General features: G+C 40.3%; 1 protein-coding gene across 1 annotated transcript; it reads right to left on the bottom strand.

Moving 5' to 3' along the window:
* Positions 1-1356: 1356 nt before the first annotated feature.
* Positions 1357-23265, bottom strand: MOSPD1 (motile sperm domain containing 1). Its single transcript, XM_059050248.2, has 6 exons — positions 23126-23265; positions 11738-11992; positions 11551-11626; positions 9637-9854; positions 5360-5521; positions 1357-2796 (listed from the first exon to the last, which is right to left on the bottom strand). The coding sequence occupies exons 2-6, from the start codon at positions 11889-11891 to the stop codon at positions 2765-2767; spliced, it is 642 nt and encodes a 213-aa protein (XP_058906231.1). The 5' UTR covers positions 11892-11992; positions 23126-23265; the 3' UTR covers positions 1357-2764.
* Positions 23266-24171: the final 906 nt, after the last annotated feature.

The following is a 24171-nucleotide window of genomic DNA, read 5'->3' as shown; positions in this document are numbered from 1 at the left end:
TTTACATAACTTAGAAAGATAGGAAATCTTTATGATGTTAAGACTACACATCCAAGAACATTCCAGATGTCTTTCCATTTGTTCAGGTCTAGTTTTGTGTTTCCCAGGACTGTTTTAGTTTCCCTTATAAAAGTTTTGGGACTTTAAGTTTAAACCTAGTTTTTTTAAATTTATTTTTATTTTTTTTGCTATTGTAAATGGACTATTCTCTACATTATATCTTCGAACTGGTGTTTGTATGCATGTGCGTATCTATGATTTGTTACCTTGGAGTGGGATTTTCTAACTATGATTCAAAATGCAGAAGTCATAAAAGATTCATAAATTCAACGACTCCCAGAATAAGTTTTGCATGGTAAAGACACCATAAGCAAAGTCAAAGAAAAATGATAAACTGAAAGGAAATATTTGCAACTCATATCACAAAGAGCTCCTACAAGCCAACAAGGAAAAAAACCACCCACCCACCAGAAAGCAGGGGGTGGGGGACCAAAGATGCGAATAAGCTCTATGAAAAGATGGTCAACCTCACTTTTAAGTTAATAAACATTAAAACGACACGGATATACCATTTCTCAGCTATCAGATAGGCAAAACACATAGCTAATGAGACTGTGGAATGCACTCTCATGCATTACTGGTAGAACTAGTCGGGAACTGGTAAAATGAATTATGCTATAAGCCATGCAAAATATTATGCAGCTGTAATAAGAAGAAGGAGGATACTCTTCAACTACTGATATAGAAAGTTCTTCCTGGATATAGCGTTAAGTAGAAAAAAGCTAGGTGCAGTACAGTATGTAGAACATGTTACCATTTATATATAAAAGCATTAAAATAAGAATATATATTTGGAGAAGCAAAGTATATATAAACTCATAAAAGTGGTCACTTGTAAGGAGCTGTGTGGACAGGGAATGGGGTGGACAGGGATGGTAAGGAGAGATTTTTCACCGTATACCTTTTTACAGTTTTTGGTTTTTGAAGCACGTAACTGTTACCTATTCCAAAACTGGAAAAACAAATTAACTCCTTTGGTAAATTAAAAAACTTAAGACATTTTAGCTCAGATATTTCACTTCTTATTTTTGCTTATTTAACTCACAGGAATAGGAGACAGCTTTAGGAAACAGGAGACTGAGTTCCTCAGAGATATACCGAAACGAAATGTGTCAATCGTTGTGAAACTTAGGTCTCCATTTTCTTTTATTTCTTTAAAGTAATTTCTGTTCTTTACAATGTGTTATCCCATGCACACACACACGTGTGCACCTGCACACGCACACACACCCACGCGCGCGCACACACGCGACTTGAGATGGACAGAGAAAGAAGGATAACCTTCAAACACAAGGGTTTTGCTTTGTTTTTTACAAAGTTCAAAATAGATTACATTTATGTGCTTTTTAGTCATTACACAACGTACAGACATGATCCATTTAATGATTTACGCTCCCCAAATGGTTAAACAATGAGGATTTTCTATGAAAGAGTATATGTAAAATCTTTTACTTTAGAAGCAAAGGACTGTTTCCTGCAAAACCCAACCTCAGGCATACATCTCGTGTTTACATATATTCCTTGAGAATACTACAGTAGCAGTGCATAAGTTCATTCTGTAAAAAGATCTGGAAGATGATTTTCAAGAGACTCATCAATACATTGTGCTCTCAGATAAAAATCCTAAGTCAGAAGATCAGATACTGTAACAGTAACAGTTAAAACTGCATATATATGTTAGAGATCAGAAGAGGCTATAAAGAAATGTACATAGTTGTGCTTTGGGGACTTTTTTGGTAAAGTTGTTTTAATAATAAATACAAACTTAAAAAATGTCTCAGTGACTGATACAAAATAGACACAGATATTAAGGATTTTTTTATACTTGGCTTAGAGTTTAAAGGTGAAAAATCATCTCCACATAAACCACCTGGCATAGGTAGTCCCAATCTGGGCCAGTAGCTTACAGTCAGGCAAAGGGCTGGGGAGAAAAGATAAAAGTGATTTTTCCTCCTATTACCATAAAGCATTATCCAGAGGTAAAGCCAGGTGTACCAGCTAACTAAACAAATGCCTACCTTCCTTCAGAATTCTTAGACCAAACAGAATCGTCACCCTACTTCTTGGTGGCTGGACCACAACCTATCCTGTAGTTCACCAGATGAATTAAATATGTCCTCTCTTCTGTGAGACCCTAAGATAAACGTGATTCCCTCAGTACTTTATGCTTTTTCATTTTTTTTTACCTTCTACACATTAACTGTAAAACTCTTATTTTAGAAACACCATGGTGACTGTATATAATGATAGAGGAGACAAGGCATAATTTATATAGTAACATTGATGTTCGTAGCTAGGAAATAAATGTAATTTCATTTTCAGGCTGGTCAGTTTGCTCTTTTAGGCCTTTAACTTTGAAGGATACATGATCTCAACCATCAAAGTGAATTAGAAAAAAGGTGAGAAAATAACAAATGTCTTAATTAAAGTCTTTTGCACGGTCGGCTTAGATATAAAAAGAATTTCTTCAAAAAATTTCCTAAGTGTCACTCAGAAAGCTTCCTTGCTGTCTGTAACATAATGTGCTGGAGTCCTTGGAATAAAATTATAGAGTAATTTAAAATATATATTATACATTTGCAATGATTGCAAATCAATCAATAGTTTGTAGCATGTTAATAGGGTGAAATAGAGATAAAAGGCAGTCCACATTCATATTTTCAAGATAAATTTACTTCAGAAGTCAAGTGAATTCCTTGCTCATTCATGTTCTAAGTATAGCCATTGTGATAAGACCTAAAAGAAAAAGTCGGAGAACAGTTAAGGACATGCATTTTACAAAATCTTCCATTCAATAAATAATTGTTTACACCTCAGTGAGCAAATAAAACACAGTACATAGGCAGGCACTCTACCAAGAACTCAAAATCAACTTGAATTTAGCTGATACTATACAGAAGAAATCCAATTTACAGCAATAGGCAGTCATTGGATAGATTTAATGCAATCACTAATGTCTGGCCGTAGCTAATTTTTTAACCATCAAATATATATCTTGCTTTATCCAGTCACGTCAACTATAATAATAGCAGACATGGCATTTTAAAGTGTCAGTAAAGCCTGCTAATTTCATCAACACAAACAATGCAAGCCTGTTTGGATCCCAGGGCCCTAGGGCCACAAAGAGACAGAAGCATAGTATTTCTGCTTAGCTTGTTTCTTTTGAAAAGACTCCATACCTAAAACCATCAACATTTAATATCAGAATATCCTCAGTCCTAAATGAGTGGTTTTAAAAAAGTGATAAAGTACAGAGAAGGAACACAATCACATAGGACTGGAGCAGTCTGAGAAGATGCCCCAAAAGGTCAAGCTGAAGTAAGCCTAAAAGATGGACAGGAAAGATATAAAACAGTATGATGGGCAGGCATTTCAGGTGAGCGAATGTCAAGAACAAGGGCATGGAGGTAGGACCGGGGCTCCAGATGAGCTTTCTGGGGATCAATGAATAATCGAATGCCCTCTAATCAAGAATTTACATAGGGGGCTTCCCTGGTGGCGCAGTGGTTGAGAGTCCGCCTGCCGATGCGGGGGCCGCGGGTTCGTGCCTCGGTCCGGGAAGATCCCACGTGCCGCGGAGCGGCTGGGCCCGTGAGCCGTGGCCGCTGAGCCTGCGCGTCCGGAGCCTGTGCTCCGCAGTGGGAGAGGCCACAACGGTGAGGGGCCCGCGTACCGCAAAAAAAAAAAGGGGGGGGGAGCTGGAATAAAATCTGTCAATCATTTGACATTATAACAGAAAAAAAAAGAGGCTGGGGCTAAGGGCTTCCCTGGTGGCGCAGTGGTTGAGAGTCCGCCTGCCGATGCAGGGGACGCGGGTTCGTGCCCTGGTCCGGGAAGATCCCACGTGCCGCAGAGCGGCTGGGCCCGTGAGCCGTGGCCGCTGCGCCTGCGCGTCCGGAGCCTGTGCTCCGCAAAGGCAGAGGCCACAGCAGTGAGAGGCCCGCGTACAAGGGGGTGGGAAAAAAAAAAGAATTTACATAGGGAAGCAGCTAGACAAGAGTAACTCAGAGAGGACTCAGAGTGTGGAGAGTCTTGAATGGCAAACTATGGAGTTATACTTCATTCTATGGATTATGGGGAATCACTGAAAGTTGTTGAGTAGGGAGTGGTGGTGGTGAAATCAACACAGGATGGAAATCAACCTGACAGTAATGTGATGGATGATTTGCGGGGGGGAGATAATGGGGATAAAGGGGAGGAATAGGAATAGGAGGGACACAGACAGAAGTCGGAGACAACTTAGAAGACAATTTGGAAATTTTATAAAAGGGAGCACACCAAGGAATTCTGAGAGAGAATACTGAAAAGAGTTGGCACCTCAAAAGAGGTGAGAGGAGACGATGAGGAGACTCATTCATCACCAGAATCCTAATCCTTGACACATGGTAGGTACTGAATGAATGTTTGTTCATTTGAACTAATTAACTATAAGGTTTCAAGCCAGGATGACTGAAAGAATGATTCAATAGGAAACAAGGGAACTGGTTTAAAGAGAAAGGGTCACAACATTAAACAAGGCTTCCCTGTTCATCTTTATCACTGTATGCGCTTTGTATGTTTCCCTAGGGTCAATTCCTAGAAGAAAAAATGCTGTATCATGGAATGTATGCATTTTACATTTTATACATGTTTTATACCATTGTAAATCAGCAAAAGGAAAATCACTGAAAAATACAGTATTAGGTACTAGATAAACAAGCTGAAAAGAACTAAATGTGAGCCAACAATTAAATCTTAAAATGCACTTTACCTCAACGTGCTTTTGAAGCAATCTGTTTTTCTTTAAAAAAAAAAAATCGAGCCACCACCATCACCCCCCACACACATAAAGACCGCCACTACCACCTCCAGGCCATAAAAACTGCCTACACAGGGAGGGACAGACTACTGGCTGTAAGATAGGCTCCAGGATATATTGTACAACACAGGGAATAGAGCCAATATTTTTATTATTTACAGTAATAACTGTAAATGGAAAGTAACCTTTAAAAACTGTATTAAGTTTTTAAATAACTTTTTAAAAAAGAGAATCAACTGTAATCAATAGACCTCAGGCAAGCCATTTAAAGATTCTGGGCCTTGATTCAGGTTAGAAATCCTTGGCTTACTGAAGTTTAATGTGAGTGTTTCCATAATTCTCATGTTTTTACAAATGTATTTTGCAAGTATTTAGGACACAATTTAGTCCAGAAGAGATTTTTTGAAGAAAGAATGGAATAAATAAAAGAACAATGTATTATTCTTTTCAAGAAAACAAACTGCCTACACATATGCCCCAATGCACCTTTAAAACACTTACCTAAGATATAAGCAGCCACTAATTTTTGATTGACACTTAAGTGGAGGTAGAGAGGCACCAGCGATTCCACATCCCCCAGCGTGGGAAGCATCAGAGCTGCAATACACACCACTCCCAGGAAGACAGTTAGTAAACTAGGTCCTGAGGAGACAGTTCTGTTTTCTGTAAAAAGATTAAAATCCCTGAGCTTGCTTCTAAAAACCACTTAAGACAAAAGTTCATTCACACAGACGGGCCACCACTCACCAGGATTCTGGTTTTGTCTAACTTCTCTGATCCTTTCCCCATCATTCCCATTTCACGGGGCCTTATCTGTTGAACTTATCTGGAAGCCCATTACAGGATGGAATGTGAGGTAGTGAGTTCCTACTGAAGAGAACAGTGGCCATCACCCTTTCCCCACTGCCGCACCGGAATTCGTAGAAAGTGTTCAAGCCTGTATTATCTGTGCAGAGAATGGGCTAAAAATAGATAGAAACTGAAGTTCTGACATTTTCTTCCCGTACCCCCAGTGCACTGCTTGTGTGTACTCCATTTTGGAGCCCACTGCGGTAGAGCTCCACTACCTTCTGGGAGTATCTTTGGTAGGTCTCGAGACAGGTTTGGTCCTAATACCTGCAGCATCCTGCTATCATTTTTGAAAGCGTTAAGGCGGCAAAAAGGTTCTACTTTAATGTCACTAAAGCTGCCTACGAAAATTCTTGCCCTCCACTCTACCCCCATTTATAGCATAGAAGTAAGAAAGCAGCAGAAACAATGTCAGGCAAATATTATGCTAAATGAAATAAATCCGTCACAGAAGGACAAATACTGCATGATTCCGTTTTTATGAGGAATCTAAAATAGTCAAAGTCATAGAATCAGAGAGCAGAATAGTGGTTGCCAGGGGCTGGGTTGCTAATCAATGGGCATAAAAAATCTCAATTATACAAGATGAAGAAGTTCTAGAGAACAGCTGTCCAGAATTGTCCCTATAGTTACCGATACTATATTGTACACGAACATTTGTTAGAAGAGTAGATGTCATGTTGAATTCTTACCACAATAAAATAAAATTTTAAAATATTTATTCTTGGCCTGCTAGTCTCCAGTTCCGGTTGTATGTGTACAATATTCATACCCATATTTTTAAGAAACCCACCAGCATTTTCTGTCATATGGCTTTTCCCACTCCCTTTCCTTTCATTAAAAGGAATAGCCAACAGCAACACAATCTTTGTGTTTTATTAATGAAATAATGCTGTTCATTTTATTATTAGATGCAGCTTTTCTAAATTATTGATACCGTAGTTGTTGTGTGAAGTTTAATTGAGCCTCACCAAATACAGACAGGTGAAAACAAATTCAAATTTTATAGTGATTATTGCTTGAGATGAAACAATAGCATAAATGCCTAAAAACAAGTCTGTCTTTTGCTAATGAACGTAGTACTTTTGTATTTCTATTTGTTGCAAAGGTAAGTTTTCAAGGAAAATATTTATGACAACTACACTGTTCAGTGCAAACCCACAGTAAAGATTATTTCAAGGAATTTTTACTATTTAAAGAAATTCCAAAAACATTCACATAAATGCTTGACATTTTTCAAAGTGGAAAGTTTTGCTGATACTACAGGGTTGTAAAAATTTTAGAGATCTAGAAAACATAAAGGTTCCTCTGTAATCCCATCCTCCTAGTAACACTGTTAACAGCTTGGTAGAGATCCTTTCAGATTTTATAAATGCCCATATAAACACGTAAAATGATTTTTTTACTTAAATGAGACCATATTATACATACTGTTTTGTAACTTTTTTTCTCTCACTTGGAAATATATTCGAACCTCTTTCTACGTCCATATGTAACTATCTACCATTCTATCAAATCCTTGTAAATGTCTGCCTGGCATTCCATCTTATGAATATTCGTAATTTAATCAATCCCTTAAATGACTTTTAGGTCATTTTCAATTCTTTATTATTATAAACCATAATAAAGAACGTAGTTTTCTTAAGCCAGAGAACACTGGCTCAAACCTGGCATAGACATAGCAGTTCATTAATAATGTAATTAAGACAAACCCTCTAAGATTCAGCTGAATCTTTTTAAAATAACTTTTTAATGACCTGAGCTTTGGTATTTTGTGAAAGTATGCTTTGTGGGTTTCTCTTCAATTTCTGTTAAATGAAAAAAAAAAAGAATATATATATATATATTCTTTTTTTTCTGTTGAAAAAAAGAATATATATATATATATATATATATATATATATAAAATTGTATTTATGCACGTAGACGAGATCTAGAAAGTAACATGGAACACATGTAAGCAGATCTGTTAAGTGTGTGGGATTATAGGTGCTGGTTACTTTTTAAAATTTGCTCCTACTATATGTCTTTTAATATAATACATAACTCGAGAAGAAATTTCTCATTTGTACTGCCTTTCACCACATTTTAAAATCCCAATCTTTCACGATACAGCCTCCAACGATTTTTCCAGCTAAACTCACAGAGAGACCCTCAAAACATTGCGGTACCTGCGGGGAGCGGGGAGCTCTGCTGTGAGCTGCCGCCCTTGCTCTAGAGACCGGCAGGAGCCGTGGAAACCTTGTAAGACCAAGAAAACCAGTCCAGCGGACCCTACAAGCTGAGAAGTCCAGCCTTCCTAGTGAGGCCCACGCACATACTTCCTGTGAAACTACCGTATGCCAGGCACTGTACTGAACAAGTGATGAACTTGATGAACAAGACAAATGAGGTGTCTGCTTTCCTTGAGCTTCCTGACCAGGATGGCTTAGAGAGGTGCGTGGGGGTTTTTTTCCCCCAAAACAGAGACCACCGTGTGCTATGCCAATATCACCTATTCTATTCATCTACCTACTCCAATTTTACAATTAGAAGAATTCTCTAATGTACTTCAGCTACAAAGGTTCATTATAAAAAATAAAATAAGAATAAAATGCTCAATTAATACACATTTGTATTTTAGGATGATTTTCGCTTGAATTCTAACGATTTAAAAAGAAAAGAAAAAAAAATATATATATATAAAAGAGTAAACTTTTAACCCTTATTACTCTTCGGCATTAAACCAGTCTGTTAAATACCAAAATGATCTGCAACGACCACTTTACTTTAAATTATAGAATTAACACCCAAATGGCCTTTCTTGTTCTACAGGAGGCATTTTAAAAGAGGAATCTTGCATTTCATATCTATTTATAAGTCAACTTCACAGTATTGATTGGACATCGAAATGACATTTGACAGAGATTCTCTTTCAGCTTCGAAACATGAAAAACTGGTCCTGTCGGTTAATAATAGTTGCTGAGAAGAAAACAAGCTACTAGTTACTACCTAGTTCCTAGTTTTGGTATCACCAGAAAATCTGGGCACTCCTTGCACGGAATGAGAAGACACTTGGCTCCAGTAAATCAAAGAGGCATTACTCCCTGTCTTGTCGAGATAAACATTCTAAGATGAACAAACTGATAGGTATCTATGAATTAATGTAACGACAAGTAGATGCTTTTCAATCCCTCATATATAATGTTGCAGTTTCAAGGACAGCTGCTATCACATTCATATATCACGGTCAAAAAAGTTTCCATGCTTTTCTATGGAAAATTTTATCTTCCTCCCCTTATAATAGGGTTGGAGGGAGATAATGAGAAGTTCAGAGGGAGGCGGGATGACGTCCGAGAGTTGAATATGAGGATAGTGTCGATGTTGAAAGAATATATCATAACACTCCTGAATATCTAAGCTGGAAGGAAATGAGGAAGGGAGAGGGATTCAATTAATAGCCCACAGGGGATATTATAATCTACTTAGTTTAATTAACTTCAACTTTAATGAGATTTTTTTTTTCAAAATAATATGAACAGCGCACCAAGGTTGGCCTATTGCCAAACACAATCTGCCTCCTTCTTCGAATTAATTAAATGAGAAAGGATATAGGAAAGTCACAGAAACAAAAGTATAGAATTGCCAAATTGTGCTAGCATTATAAAGTACAGTGCCTGCAGTCTCAGGTTTTATAGATTGAAAAGGCTCTGGCAACGACTGCCCTCTCCTTAGAGCCTCATCTAGTGGGAGCTCTTCTCTCCGCTGAAAGGCCAGCTCTAGGCCTCTTGTTCGATTCTAGGTACCTGATCTCTACGTTCACTTTTGAAGCAGTCGACTAGGTTTAGAGCGGCAGGTTATTGTTCTAGTAATTAGTCTTTGCTCCCTGATTCTCTTAAAGTAAGAAATGTGTAAGACCTCAAAAGGGCTTTAAAAACAATCCAGACTACCTGGTTGAAACGACTGCTCAAAAAATAAACTTTCAGTTAAATGTTCCTTTATTCTTTTTTCCTCTTCTTCCTTTTGTTGTTCTTTTGCCGACGGGAGAAGAGTAGCCACGACCTCTTTCCTTCCTAAAGCCTTCCTCTGGCTTTGCTCGGAAACTTGGAGACGGAATTTGTCTATTACACCATAGTGACAGGATCGAACATCTCTATGACGAATCACACTGGAAACATTAAAAAAGAACAAATGCTGTTTAGGTTTCTGGGGACCTGTCGAGCAGAATTCAGCAAGAGATTTCATACATATTAACTGACTATAACCAAATACTCAAATACAGAAATTTGCTAGTGATACTTTTAAAAAAAAATCACAGTATAACCCAAAAAGAAATGGGTAATTCTGAAATATTTGATGAATAAGAGTCATCTTAAGAATGATAAGTAAAGAAAAGTAAAAGAATGATAGGTAAAGAAAAGAATGATAGGTAAAGAAAATTCCTTTTAGCAATGACATTTTTTCCTGGCTATCTGTGTACAGCAATATTCACTAAACAGGATATGTGAAATTGTTTCTTCCCCACAAAAGTCTCATAAATTCCTATTGCCACTTATTTATTGTTCAAGTAACAAAATAACAAACCTCACCCTACACTTAAAATTGAAGTCCATGCACAAAGGCAAAAATAAGCAACTGAATAAGTAGGTAACACAGTAAGACCAACGCAACAGAAGGCTTACAATGCACTTCTATATTTCTCTGAAAAGAGTATATAAAGTACTATAAATTGTATGCAAGTTATCTGCAGTGCCATTTATTTTACCGCGTTCTTAATAGAGAACACAGAACAACTGGGTCAAAGGTAACACATTGATTAGGCAAGAGACTATATTTCTTTGCAATAGTCCGTGCTTATTACGTACTGAACGAAAATCAAAAGAAATGTGCAAAAACACGTCCTCAAAGAGACATCATTTTATGGCTCTGAGATGATGAAAATGTATGCAAGAGAAAAGACTTCTGCTTCTCATTTTCAACGGAAGATTTAAACAAACACAGTTTACTTGGTAGCTTAAATTAAGGGCTGGTCATTGGATCCATCTGGTAACCACTAGTTCTAAAGTGAAAATTAAATATGAACAGCTTGAACAAACAATCATTTATCTGACACTCTAAGACGAAGTTATCTGGAAGAGCTCAGATAACCTTTTACAGATGAGTAGTTGCTTCTTGTTTGTATAGACTAACTCTCTGTTTTTTTTTTTTTTTTTTTTCCGGTACGCGGGCTTCTCACTGTTGTGGCCTCTCCCGTTGCGGAGCACAGGCTCCGGACGCGCAGGCTCAGCGGCCGTGGCTCACGGGCCCAGCCGCTCCGCGGCACGTGGGATCCTCCCGGACCGGGACACGAACCCGCGTCCCCTGCATCGGCAGGCGGACTCCCAACCACTGTGCCACCAGGGAAGCCCTAACTTTCAGTTTTATTAGCTGAATCATTTCAGATGAATTTATATGACCACTGTTCTGAGAGCATAGTATTATTAGTTCCGCAAATGACACTATAACAGCAAGATGTTCCAAAGAGGGCTAAATTCCCTCTTATAGCTAGAGAAATTTAAAGGAGTAAGTTAGAACTTGGCCTCCATAAATCTCCCTGCTATGAATAAAAGCACAACAATGAGGAAGTGTTCGTGGAAATATTAACACACACATCAGCTCCAACATAATGAATTATTATTTGGCCAACCTGTTTAGAATTTCTTAGAAACTTCTTAAAAAGTATGTTGCGAGACAAACTCTCAGCAAAAATTCAAAATATAATGAAGGCCTATGCGGGAGCAGCTTCAAGAAAAGATCATTTTCAAGTTAAACACATAAATATTAACACACTGAAAACATGGTACCAGGAAGTGGCTGTGACTTACATATCCACACAACACTGAGGCTTTACTGCACCTGCAGCGTCAGCGACAACATACTTATTTGGAGTCGTACACAAAACTGAAAGAAAAAGTCACAATGGCCATTAGTGTTTTTTAAAAAATTGGTTTCCACAAGTCAAAAATTAGTAGGCAGTAGTTAAAATCCAGAAAATACACCTAGGACACTCACCTTTGAACTTTAAGGCAAACTCATAGGGATTATACAGCGTCAACACTTGCTTATGCGTTGACTGGTCATCTGCGTAAAATATCAGCTCTGTGGGAAACACAAAGACAGGAAGATTTCCTTCCACTAACTCTGGCTGTCTTTTTTGTTGATGCATTGGCACTGAATCCCCCTTGCTGCAGCTTCAGTTTTTACAGTCTCAAATCTATTTTGGGCTTTTCTTAAAATCAGTTAAAAACTCCAAAGCATTTTGGCAATCTGGAAAGAGAAGAGAAAAAGCAAGCTGGGTGATACCTGTTATCATGAGCTAGCTATGATTAGCATGGTTAGCATGCATTGTAACAGTCCCCAAATCATTTAAACATGCCTTTTGATTTTTCCGCTTGGCTTACTTATACAGCTTCTACCAACCTATGCAGAGAAACTTACACTTGCTCCTTTCACATTCAGGATATCAACCTATGATAAAGAAGGCTTCCTACTTAAAATTAATCACCTTCAAAAAGGTGAGATCAAAAGGATGTCACTCATTTAAAACCTCAGATTAAAAAAAAACAGTTTTGTCACAACTGATTTTATGTGAGCCAATCAGAATTCTTAAAGATGAAAAAATATATATAAAACAAAGTCAGCTTCCATGATTTACAAAGGAAAAACACGAGCCTCACTTTTTTAACACTCATTTCAACAATGCTTTAGTTAGTGCCTTCTGGCAGCACGGGTGGAAGAGTTCTCTTAATCGTTTTTTCTACCAAAACCCAAGACAAGGGGAAATGTCTTGAAAAGAAGATGCATATCCAAACTTGCTAAGCAGTCCTTGGAGTTTTCCATGAAAATTCAAAGTCAGTAAGCAGGCCTTGGCATGCAAGTGGCCCCGTGCCTCCCCTCCTACATCAAGTACACAGACTTCATGAGAGCTATTTTCTTCCAACTTCAGAGACCTTTTTGGATTCCTTCTGGGGTTGTTGAATACGTTCCAGAGAGTTGTAGCCTGTCTGATAAGTAATGTTTCTGTATTTATCTCCTAATCTAATTTTGATCAACAACATTCTTATTTAGCTAGCACCCTAAGTGTGGCTTTTTAAAATAAAATGAGAAAGCTAAAAACATACAGTCACAGAAAATGTCTGATTTTCACTCTGTAGATCACAGCTATAAAATACAGTAGGCCAAAAACCCATTTAATACTTTGCACTCAGGTTCTCATACACTCAGAGAGAAATATAACAAATGATTACATTGTTTGGTTGTTTTATTATTATTATTATTGTGGTATGACTGCTTTGCAATGTTGTGTTAGTTTCTGCTGTACCATTGTTTGGTTTTTACCAGCTATCGGGGCTCAGATTCTGATTGCCCACATGTATGCAATTTTTATTCTTTTCTCTCAGCTGAACATTATAGGCCAGGAACTATGTCAAGAGCTGCACAGAGATACAAAAATGAATAATGCACAGGCCTTGCCCTCCAGAAACTCAAGTATAATTGAGGAGACAAAATAAATATTTAAGCTACCTTTATTATAATGCATACCGTTGTATATAAAGCGCTAGGGAATCAGAAGACTGCATGAATAATTCTACCTGGAAGAGAGGCCAGGAGACAACATTTGGGGTGGCCCTTAAAGAAAAGAAGGATATGAGCTTCTGTGTTGGGGGAAGTAGGTAGGGAGGGCATTGAGACCCGGGGATCAGCGTAAGTGAAGACACAGGAATGTGAAGCTAAGGGAGGACCTTGGTAAGGTCATCATCCACAGGCGGCCCCAGGTTCCACTTTCTATCTGTATACTTTATAGCATGCACGTAGCCCAAGACAGTGTTAGGTTGTTTTTTGTTTTTTGGGCTTTTTTGACTAAGTTGAAAGCGCCTATAGACATATTTATTAGTAATAATATTTTACATTTGTTTAATTCACAACAGATTACCAATTCGTTATTAATTACATATACTGAATGAACTGATCTATGTAAAGCCTCTAGCATCTGTTATAGGCAAGGCGCTGTTCTAAGTATTTGTTGTTATTACTAAATTAGGAAGAGACCAAGGTAGATTAAAAAATGCCAGCAGGCCTCTCCTAGTCTAGTATTCTTTCCACTATACCAAACTAACTGGCCATTTCAATAAAATAAAACTAAGGTTATTTTGAAAAGCATCTGATTAAATCATTTTAATTCTGAGTATTTATTTGCCATGAATTTCTTTTCTTTCCTAAGAGCCATACATATTTCTATTTGGATAATGTCCTCTCAGAAGTTTGGCATGTTATTTTTTGCAATAGAAAATGATAAGCTCTACAATTACTTTCTTAGTAAGCTTGGCTACCAGGAATAGAACATCCAAATTTGGCATCACTAAATAATATTCAACATCTTATTCTAAAACTCAGTTAGAGTGAGAATTTAGCTTATGATAAAAGGTGACATCTCAGGCTTCCCTGGTGGTGCAGTGGTTAAAAATCCTCCTGCCAATACAGGGGACACGGGTTCAAGTCCTGGTCCGGGAAGACCCCACATGCCGTGGAGCAGCTAAGCCCGTGCACCACAACTACTGAGCCTGCGCTCTAGAGCCCGCGAGCCACAACTACTGAGCCCGCGTGCTGCAACTACTGAAGCCCGCGCGCCTAGAGCCCATGCTCTGCAATGAGAGAAGCCACCGCAATGAGAAGCCCACGCACTGCACCAACGAGTAGCCCCCGCTCGCCACAACTAGAGAAAGCCCGCGTGCAGCAACGAAGACCCAACGCAGCCAAAAATAAATTTTAAAAAAGTTTTTTTAAAAAGGTGCCATCTCTAATTCATGGAAGATAGTTCAGTCATTGACTGAATGTTGATAAAACCAGGTATCCATCTAGAAACACAACTGAGTTTATCCCTCACTCCTTATAAAATTCCAGAATTTTATTATGGTAAATTCCAAATGGATCAAAGCTTTAAATGTATAAAAAATACAGAAGCATAAAAGCACTAGAAACCATGGAAAATCTTTTTAATAATCTTAGGCTTTCTAACAACCAGGAACCAAAAACTATTAATAAATTCAACTATATAAAAACTTTTAAAGTTCTGAATGGCAAAAAAATTTATAAGTAAAGCCAAAAAAAACATTTTCAATTCATATCATAGGCAATATCTAATTGCCCTACTATATATAAAGGACCTCCAAATCATTAAAAAAGACAATTCAATATGAAACTGAGCAAACACTATAATATTTTATAGAAAAGGACATACAAATTGTTTTTAAACTTACAAAAGGATGTGTAAGCTCACTCACAAGAGAAATACAAACTAAAGCTATACTTGAAATACATGTTTTTACCTGTCAGATTGGCAAAAATCAAAAAGTTTGATAGTACATGGTGGGAGTAATCAGGCATGTTCTTACTTGCTGGCGGGGATACAAATGTAAGTTCGTACAACCACTATACCTGCCAAAATTGAATACACCTAACCCTCAGATCTAGACATTCTACTTCTAGGAATTCCTCAGGCATAAATATTCCCCTTGTGTGAAATCATATATGTGACAGGGCTTTTTTTTTTTTTCTGCAGCACTGAGGATTAATAAAATAATTTATGTGAGGCACATAGAATGAAGCATGGCACGCAGTAAGAGCTAGTTGTTCTTGTCAATAGCAAAAGACTGAAAACGGCCCAACTGGCCATTAATAGGGAATTCACTAAGTAAAGTATGATATAGCCATTCGTTGGGATACCAGCTATCTGTCAAGAAAAAAGAGGGAGCTCTTTGTGTGGTGTGGGTATGGACTGATCTTCAAATGCAGTATTAAGTGAGAAAAGCAAGGTGCAATGCAGAGAGTAGGGTATGCTACCATTTGTGTAGAAAAGGAAAGATAAAAGACTATGTAAACCTATTTTCTTGGGTATGGGTAAAATATCTTTGGAAGGACAGCCAGGGCTGCCCTGTTAAGACAAACTGAATGGCTGGGGGCAGGGTTGAGAGGGGGGTTTTCTCTGGATACGCTTTTAAATCTTTTGAGTTCTGAACCCCATGAAGACCTAATTCAAAAAAACAAAAGTTGACTCAAACAACAACTCTACTAGAGGCTAATAAAAAGGGTCCCAGGTTTTTTTTTAACTTTTATTTTTATTTTATTTTTTTGGCTGTGCCACATGGAATGCAGGATCCTAGTTCCCGGACCAGCGGTCAAACCCACGCCCCGTGCAGCGGAAGCACAGAGTGTTAATCACTGGACCGCCAGGGAATTCCCAAAAAGGTGCCAGTTTTGAAACATAGGAAGGGATTTAGAAACAATGTGTGAAAAATCTGTTGATTGCATTTTCCATTTATGACCTTTTAATAACATTGAAAACCTTAACCTATATGTTCAACAGAATTATTTTTTAATTATTTAAAATAATTTTATATGCAACAGAAACTCATTACAATGGGAAGAACCAAGATCTATTTAAGATGACTTGAAAACTTAGGAGAATGTAACACTTTCTTACAAAGGAGATGGTTTATAAATCTGGCTGGGGAGTCAAAATCAAACACACAGAACAAGTGCTAAACTCTTGCTTCTAACCTCAGGAAGTTAGTTGGCATAGGTCAGAGGAGAAATTTAACTAGCTTTAAATGATGGCTTAGTAGAAATTCTTAGTTTTGAATTTTGCAGCTTTCTCTTTATGAGTTGAATATTTTCCCATGAATTATGAATAGGCTGTCTGTCCCCTAGTCACCACCTTAAAAGTGTTGAATCAGTTTTGAGCAGTTTACTATCTCTTTTCGAATTTGTGTTCCCATTTCTCACTTATCTTGGCTAAGATATAAATTGCCTCCTAAACTCCAACCAGAGGAGATTAGGGAGAAATTAGCACCAGGTCACCAGTGCAATATTACAGACTCTGCCAACAAACATGATGGAGCATGCTACCTGCCTTTAATTGACGGTTTTCCAGAGACGAACACTTTCTCTTTGCTCTAGTCAATATTGCAAAATGACAGAGTGCAAAAATTCTGGGGAGAGATTATACACTAAGCCGGTAACACTGTGAATCAGTTAATAAGGTTGCTTTCCAAAAGTCAAGCACACACAGAGTCAAAGGATGTCAGCTCCTAACCCTTCTTATTTTACCAACAAGGAAAACAAACAGGCCCAGGATGGTTAAGGGTCTTACCCAAGGTTGCACAGGATATTGGTGGCAGAAGTCTGGTCTCCAGACTCGCACTTCCCTATACAGTAATCATCTCCTCTGTGTCTCAGTTCCAAAACCCTGCTTCCCTGATGCTGATGGCAACACATGCCCTCATCTCTAGGAAAGTCCCCCGCTTTTCCAGAAGAGAAGAGTTCTCAAAGGATGGTCCCAAATTCAAGTCTTGATGCATGTGTTCCCTTTTCAGTTTTATCAAGAAAAAAAATTGAGAGACAATTTCACTTACTAAGTTGCGCACACTTTCCTTTCCTGATTGTGAAAGCAGAGCTATGGCTGTCAGTAAGTGTTCATTAGGGCGATAATAAGCAAGGTTTATTTTACGCTTCCTCTCCGGACACCTTCTTCAAAGCCTGGTACAAACGGCCCCTCTTTACGGCCTTCTGCCACTACTCTGAACCACAAGCATCTCACTAATTTTATGACATTATTTTTTAATGTACTTACGGGAGAGAGTGAATACTTTGACATTTGTTTTGTGTGGACTAATTGTAACTCCCCAGATTTCAGTCATAATGCCGTATTGTTATTCGGTGGGGTTTTTGTTTGTTTTGTTTTTTGCATCCAAAGACTCAAGCTCAGCGTTAGGCACTTAGAAGATACTGAACTTAGCAGTTAACCTACAGGTATCCACTAATAACTGTCTCCTCCATCAGGGAACATTCCCCTTCCCCATAGCTGAACACCCTTCATCCACAAAAGACAGGCAACCGATCCCAATTAGAGGAACAGTAACTCTATGGTGGCTGCTTGCCATGGGCTTCAGTAAGAGGAGAACGGAGAGCATCGACACTCCCAGCTGCCTCTCCCCTCCCTTCCTCCCACCCACTTCCCTCTCCTTATCTTCCCTGCCTCCTCGTGCTCAACTGGGCCAGCAGGGTTTAGAAATCTGAGGCTCTGACATACCCCTGACTTTACAGGGAGACAGAACCCCTGCGAGCTGCTGGTACAGGAGGCCACCTCATCCTTTTCCTCTGATCCCAAAGCACAGAAATGCAAACACGAATGAAATTTGAGCGAAAACCTTATGTGTGCACACCACCTTGTGACCAGTCTGCAAACTACTCTCCCACCAAAAAGAAAAAACAAACAAACAAAAACCACCTCAACACACTGAAATCCTCACCCACGCTTTCCACCATCAGTCCAGAGAGACCGATACCCCAAGTGTGATCATTTTCTCTGTCTTCCTCACTTTGGATGGACCAGAGGAAGGGAAAGATAAGGCTCTGAGATAATCAGGGAAGTTTTGAGATCTTTTATCCCCAAAGATTCAAAACCTGGAGACTTAAAAGAGCATCGAAACCCCTTGCAAACCATATAGTCATTTGCCTTCCACCCCCGCCCCGCCCTTATCCGGGGGAGAGGAGCCTGCAAGAAAAATGAAGTAAGTGATCCTTGGGGATTCTTGTACCGAAGCGGTTCAAAGTTTGAAACAGTTAAGGATGATTTGAAGTACAGCCTCTCCCAGAAACTAGTGACCCATCTGCTTGGCTACAGCGCACCAGCTACAGCGCACCAGCTACTTACTACCTGTGCCTGGCTCTTGTGTTTACTGATTAGGGTTCCCAGCTCCACCTTCAGGCCCAGCTCCCTTTTATCTGGGCACAGGGGCTATCTCTTTCCTCCACACTTGGTGCAGTCCTTGCCAATGGCCAACTGAATAGTAAATAGTGAAGAGCAATATGTTCTTTTGCTTTACTCTCACTGGTATTAAAACCTCTCTTTCCTTCCCATTTCATAAAGTCAGCTCTCCTCATCTCTGAGTTTCCAGTATCGTCTATTAGGCATTTTAATGGCTGGTCTGTTCCTAAAATCGGCTCTTTCACAAGCGATGTTCTAATGTTCACGCTATATTTTTAAATGGTTCACTGCTCAGTATTAGGCAATTTTGTTTTTATACAATTTCGAGGGTTTTGTGTATAATTTGATATCTTACTAATGAGATTGACTGCTATAAATGATATGTAGTGCTAGGCTATTACATATTTAAGATGTAAAACTTAAGTAGCGTACCTTTTAAGGTGTAAAAGAAATAAGGATGGGGAATTCCCTGTCCAATGGTTAGGACTCCGAGCTTCTACGGCAGGGGACATGGGTTTAATCCCTGGTTGGGGAACTAAGATTCCCGCATGCCATGCAGTGTGACAAATAAATAAATAAATAAATAAATAAATAAATAAATAAAAGAAATAAGGATGCCCTCCAATAATGTCTTTTTTAAAAACATTTCTTTCAAACTAGTTCTTTCCAACCCTTGTTTTACACTATCCCAATGTCTTCAGTTATTTCATGATGTATGTGCAATTCTCAAAATCTATATTAATTCATTATATGAAATACATATGTTGCTACATAGAGCACTCTCAGAAGTTATAGAATCACAAATTATTTCAACAAACATTTACTGAGCACTTATTATATACCAGGCACTGTGCTAGAGAACATGGAGAAAAGATGAAATCATGGTCTCAGCCCTCCAAAATGAGTCTAGCAGCAAAAACGGACATACATGGTAATTAGGATAAGATGTGACAAGTGTTAAAATGCTGATAGATACAAAATGCTCTGGGAGCATAAAGAAAGTGACAGTCTGCCTTAAATAGGGGTTTGCAGTAGGACAAAGGGGGGTGAATTCCAAGGAAGAGTATGTGTGGAGAAGGGACTCTTTTTTTTTTTTTTTTTTTTTTTTGCGGTACGCGGGCCTCTCACAGCTGTGGCCTCTCCCGTTGCGGAGCACAGGCTCCGGACGCGCAGGCTCAGCGGCCGTGGCTCACGGGCCCAGCCGCTCCGCGGCACGTGGGATCCTCCCGGACCGGGGCACGAACCCGCGTCCCCTGCATCGGCAGGCGGACTCTCAACCACTGCGCCACCAGGGAAGCCCGAAAGGGACTCTTAAAATGAGCTTTGGCATTGCTTATGGTTAAAAAATAGCACGTGGGGGGTGGTGGCAAGAGAGAAGGCTGGAAAGGTAAGCTGCAGGCAGGCAGATGGTGAAAATCTTGTAAGCCAAGTTTGAGAGGTTTAGACTTGATTCTGGATGCCAGTGTTTCTGAAAATGTCGTACCAGACTAGGAGCAGCAGCTTCACCTGGAAACTTGCTAGAAATGCAGATTCTTGGGTTCCCCCCAATCACAAATTCTGGGGTTGGGGCCCAGCCATCTGTGTTTTAATAAAGCCCTCCAAATGATTTTGATGCACACTATGCTTTGAGAAGCACTGCTGCAGGCCAAGGGAAACCTCGGAAGGATCTTAAGCAGGGAATTGACTGGATATGATCTGAAGTAGGAAACGGGTTGCCATTGACCAGTCAAGCACAGGGCCTGACTCCAAGGTAGTTACAGTAAAAAATAAATAAATATTGAATGAATGTGGCATGGAGAGATGAGGGCCTACGCTAAGGCAGGACGAATGGAGAGGAAACAGATTTCAGAGATGTTTTTCTGGTGGCTCAAGTTCAATCAGGTGACTAGGGTATATCCATACAAAGGTATAACCAAAATGGTTTTTATATAAAAGCAAGCTATAATTTCGTCAACTGTATCAGCTACTAAGTGTTTTAAGAAGTGGTCCACACAGACCCTAGAAAAAAGGGGAGGTCAAGAGCAATTTCTATGTGTTCCCACAGTGTCAGGGCCAAAGGGTGCCCTGGCTTGTACATGAATCTCTGGTCTGCTTGGCAGTTCTACGTCTCCCTTTATTAATAAACTGGTATTCATATTAACATAGAAATCTCTTGTGAGTTTGGTTAGTATGGATCAATCCCTGAGACTGACTGAGAGTTTCTAGATGTGCTGGCAAAATGTAATTTTGAACCCTGAAAAGCTGAAAACCAGATACTGGTTCTGGTGATCTAATCAAGGTACTGCCAAGATGAGACCCTGCTAGAGCTGTCTTTTTATTCTAGTTTCATCACTGATCACATACAGCACTTAATTCAGGAGGAAGCTGGAATGAGTGAAAGAATCAGACTTTGTACTACGCCCTGAAGATCAAGAAAGTCATATGGAACTGTTATTTCTAATGTTTAGCGGAGGCAATCTTCAATTCCCTGATAGAGAGGAGGAGAGACAGGTACAGGTCAACCTATATGGTTAATTTACCTAATAAGAATTTTGCAGAATGCAGTTCCTATTTCTATTAGGATTCTGCGTACTTCTTGTTATTTACTGCATGTTCCTTTTAGTTGATACCAACATCTTGCCTTATTTGACCAGCTTATTTTATCTGAGAATAGTGCCCAATCAAAGCTTGCACCGTTTTATGGAATTTGAGAGCTATTAGGGGCTCTGGAGATTAAAACAAAACTTTCATATTACACATGAGGAAATGGAGGGCTTCAAAGAGTAAATCACTTAGTCTATTTATTGTAGGGCAAGATTCTCCAGGATGCTACAAGGTGACAAAACAAGATTCAGAACACTAATAATCTAAGTTTCAGAGAAGATTTTAAATTATTTTCCATCTTAAAGTTTTTAAAATCAGAAAAAGAATAACAAATTACTTCATTGGGCTATTAGAGGAATGGGAAGCTTTTCTTGCAGTTTCTTGTTTTCTGCTTTTCAGAAATTGGGAGTTATATGTAAAAGGTCCATGAGAAAAAAATTGAAAATAAAAAATTTAGGAAGAAAATGTGCATGAACAATTTAAGGGGAAAAACATGCATTATGCTTTAAGCTATTTGTTCTATTTTCTATCTTTGCCTATAACATGGTAACTCTGTACTGAATATTGTCCATTACATTTAATTATATTCTATAAATAAAGGGAATCCAAATAAAGGGAATTGCAAATTTTCAAATAGCCTGGTATTTGAGTAAACCTCTTATTTTTAGAGTTCTAGAAATGCTTCAGAATCTAGTTTAATCTCGAATCCTGTTTGGATATGTAGACGTGAACAACTTGAAAGGCACATTTGGCCCCGTTTCCTGTTTTCCAAACTTCCCACTGCTTTATAACCAAATTTACGTGTAATCCAAAAGTTGGTGTACACTCCCTATTCAATATCCTGTATATGATATTTTCTCGGCAGAGATTTCCCAACACTTAGAGGAAACAAGTGGACAAGATTTTCACCATCAAGAATATATTAAATCCCATGTGCGCCCGCCCTGCCTGAAGAAGTAGATTTTCCCCTTTTTGTCTGGAATTCACATTAAGAACATAATGCATTCCGAAAGTACAGGACTGCTTTTTAGGCAAGATCCAAAGGACCCAATTTTTCAGGTTTCCGTCCTTCTCTTAGTTCCCTCAAAGGTAAAAAAAAAAAATCCGGCACCTTTTTCACTTAACATTTTCCCTCTCGCTCCCCGAAGTGAGGTCTTTTCGCTTCTACTGGGGCAGAAATGCTACTTCAGTCCGGAGAGGACAGATGTCAGTTACTTTACCCAGAGGGGACAACACAGAGCACTGACGAAGTGCTGGAAGGCTGAGGAGGGAGTATCAAACGATCCATCCTAGGACTTCAGCTCCACCAGGCTGGGGCCCAGCCTTTCCAGCCCTCGTCCCCACACCGGCCGGCTCCATGTGAAACCGGTCATGTGAGCCTGTTTACAACCCAGCAGCTGGTGCAACCATCAGGATCCGTGCGGAGGTCCAGGAAGGGGGAAGACACAGGCCACGTACCCCTTACATCCCCCACCAATCATTCCAAGAAGGCGTTTGCTCTCACTCCCAGCCTCTCCACCCCGCTTTCATCGCCCTCCAGCCATCCCGGGACGCCTCGCTCCAGCCCCGCCGATTTCCTTCCAATTGCTCGCCGCGGGGACCGGCTGGACTGGAGGAAAGACGAGGACGGTGTCATCCCGAACAGGGAGTCGACCTCCCTCCCCCAGCCCTCCTCGAAACATCCGCCAAAGAGTTGTCCCTGGAGTCGCATCCCCAGGGCAACCGAACTCTGCCGTGCAAGCACCGGGAGGTTCGAGAGCCAGCTGCCTCCGCCCGGGCAAAAGCGAAACACACGAGCCAGCCCCACCCGGGGGCGGAGATCCGCGGGCGGCGGGGCAACTGACAGTCAGAGATGGGGCAGAAAGGACTCCATCTGCCTTCCCCCCACCTCCCACCCGCGTCCCGGCTCCACGGAGCCCGGCTGTCAGTCACAGAGCCAAGATCGGGGTTTGGGTACAGCTCATTCTTTCCGCGGGGTCTCTTGGCAACGTAACTTCCACGTCTTCCCGAAGTCGGAGGAAGTGGGTGACGGGACGGTGGGGGACTCTCACCTCGGCAACACCGGTTCCTCGGAAAGCAGCTGCGACTGCTCCCTCCAGTCCTTTGTCAGCATCTCTAGGCTGCACTGCCTGCTGGGATACCGGAGGACTCAAATGCCACCTCTCTCCGCCCTGGAGGATGAGCTGCGGTAGCAGGGTGGGTGGGAAGAGGGAGAAGAGGTGGAGTCGGAGGCGGGGCCGGATCCGGGGGCGGGGCTTCCTTACTGCCACCTGGCCTCTCGATTTCTCTCTGCTGTCTCTGACCAGCCCCTCTTCTCCCTTCCTGCCGCCCCTTGAGGAGAAAGGGGACTCTTACAGAGAACCATCTCTCATTGCACTTGTTAGCCAGTGACCCTTGACTCCTCCCTCGTCCTATTCCCCTACACACACACACACACACACACACACACACACACAAAATGAGGACAGAGGCTAGTTGATTCTGCCTCTGAGATGTCTTATTAACCACCTCTTTCTCCACGCCATCCTCAGTGCTACAGGCTCTGTTTAGGCCCCATGATTTTTTGCTTGGACCGTTGCAGTAGCCTCCCGATTGGACTCTCTCCTTCCACTCTTGTCTTTGTCTAAACCATCTCCCAGACAGCAACCAGAGAGATTTAAGATGTATACGTGACAAGTTACTCTTCTGCTTAAAACCTTTCACTGTCTCAGCAGTATCTCCAACCCCTTCGCATTTTATATGAGGTCCTGTGCAATCCTTTTCTGATAACCCAGCACTTGAGCCCATCAACTGGCCATCCATGGAAGACAGTGGGGCCTGGGACGCCTCAACCAGCGCTGGCTGCCCAAAATACTCCCCCTTGAGAGGAGGCCACACTGTCAGTAATGCTCATAGGCCCCTTGAGTATCATTAAAGAGAATTTTCAAAATTAAATTTTAATCATGTCCATTAAGGAGAGTAAGGTACAGCCACTCCAGGTCCCCTCCCCACAAGTATAAGGCCCAAAGACTTTCCCCCAGTTGTCCCACCCGAGCAATGGGCTGCCAGTAGATCTCCCGTGGGCTCAGGCTTCGGATGCCTTTGCTCACAGATTCCC

The sequence above is a fragment of the Kogia breviceps genome, chromosome X (genome assembly GCF_026419965.1).
Source record: "Kogia breviceps isolate mKogBre1 chromosome X, mKogBre1 haplotype 1, whole genome shotgun sequence".
Classification (NCBI taxonomy): domain Eukaryota; kingdom Metazoa; phylum Chordata; class Mammalia; order Artiodactyla; family Physeteridae; genus Kogia; species Kogia breviceps.
This window is presented reverse-complemented; position numbering and strand designations above follow the sequence as displayed.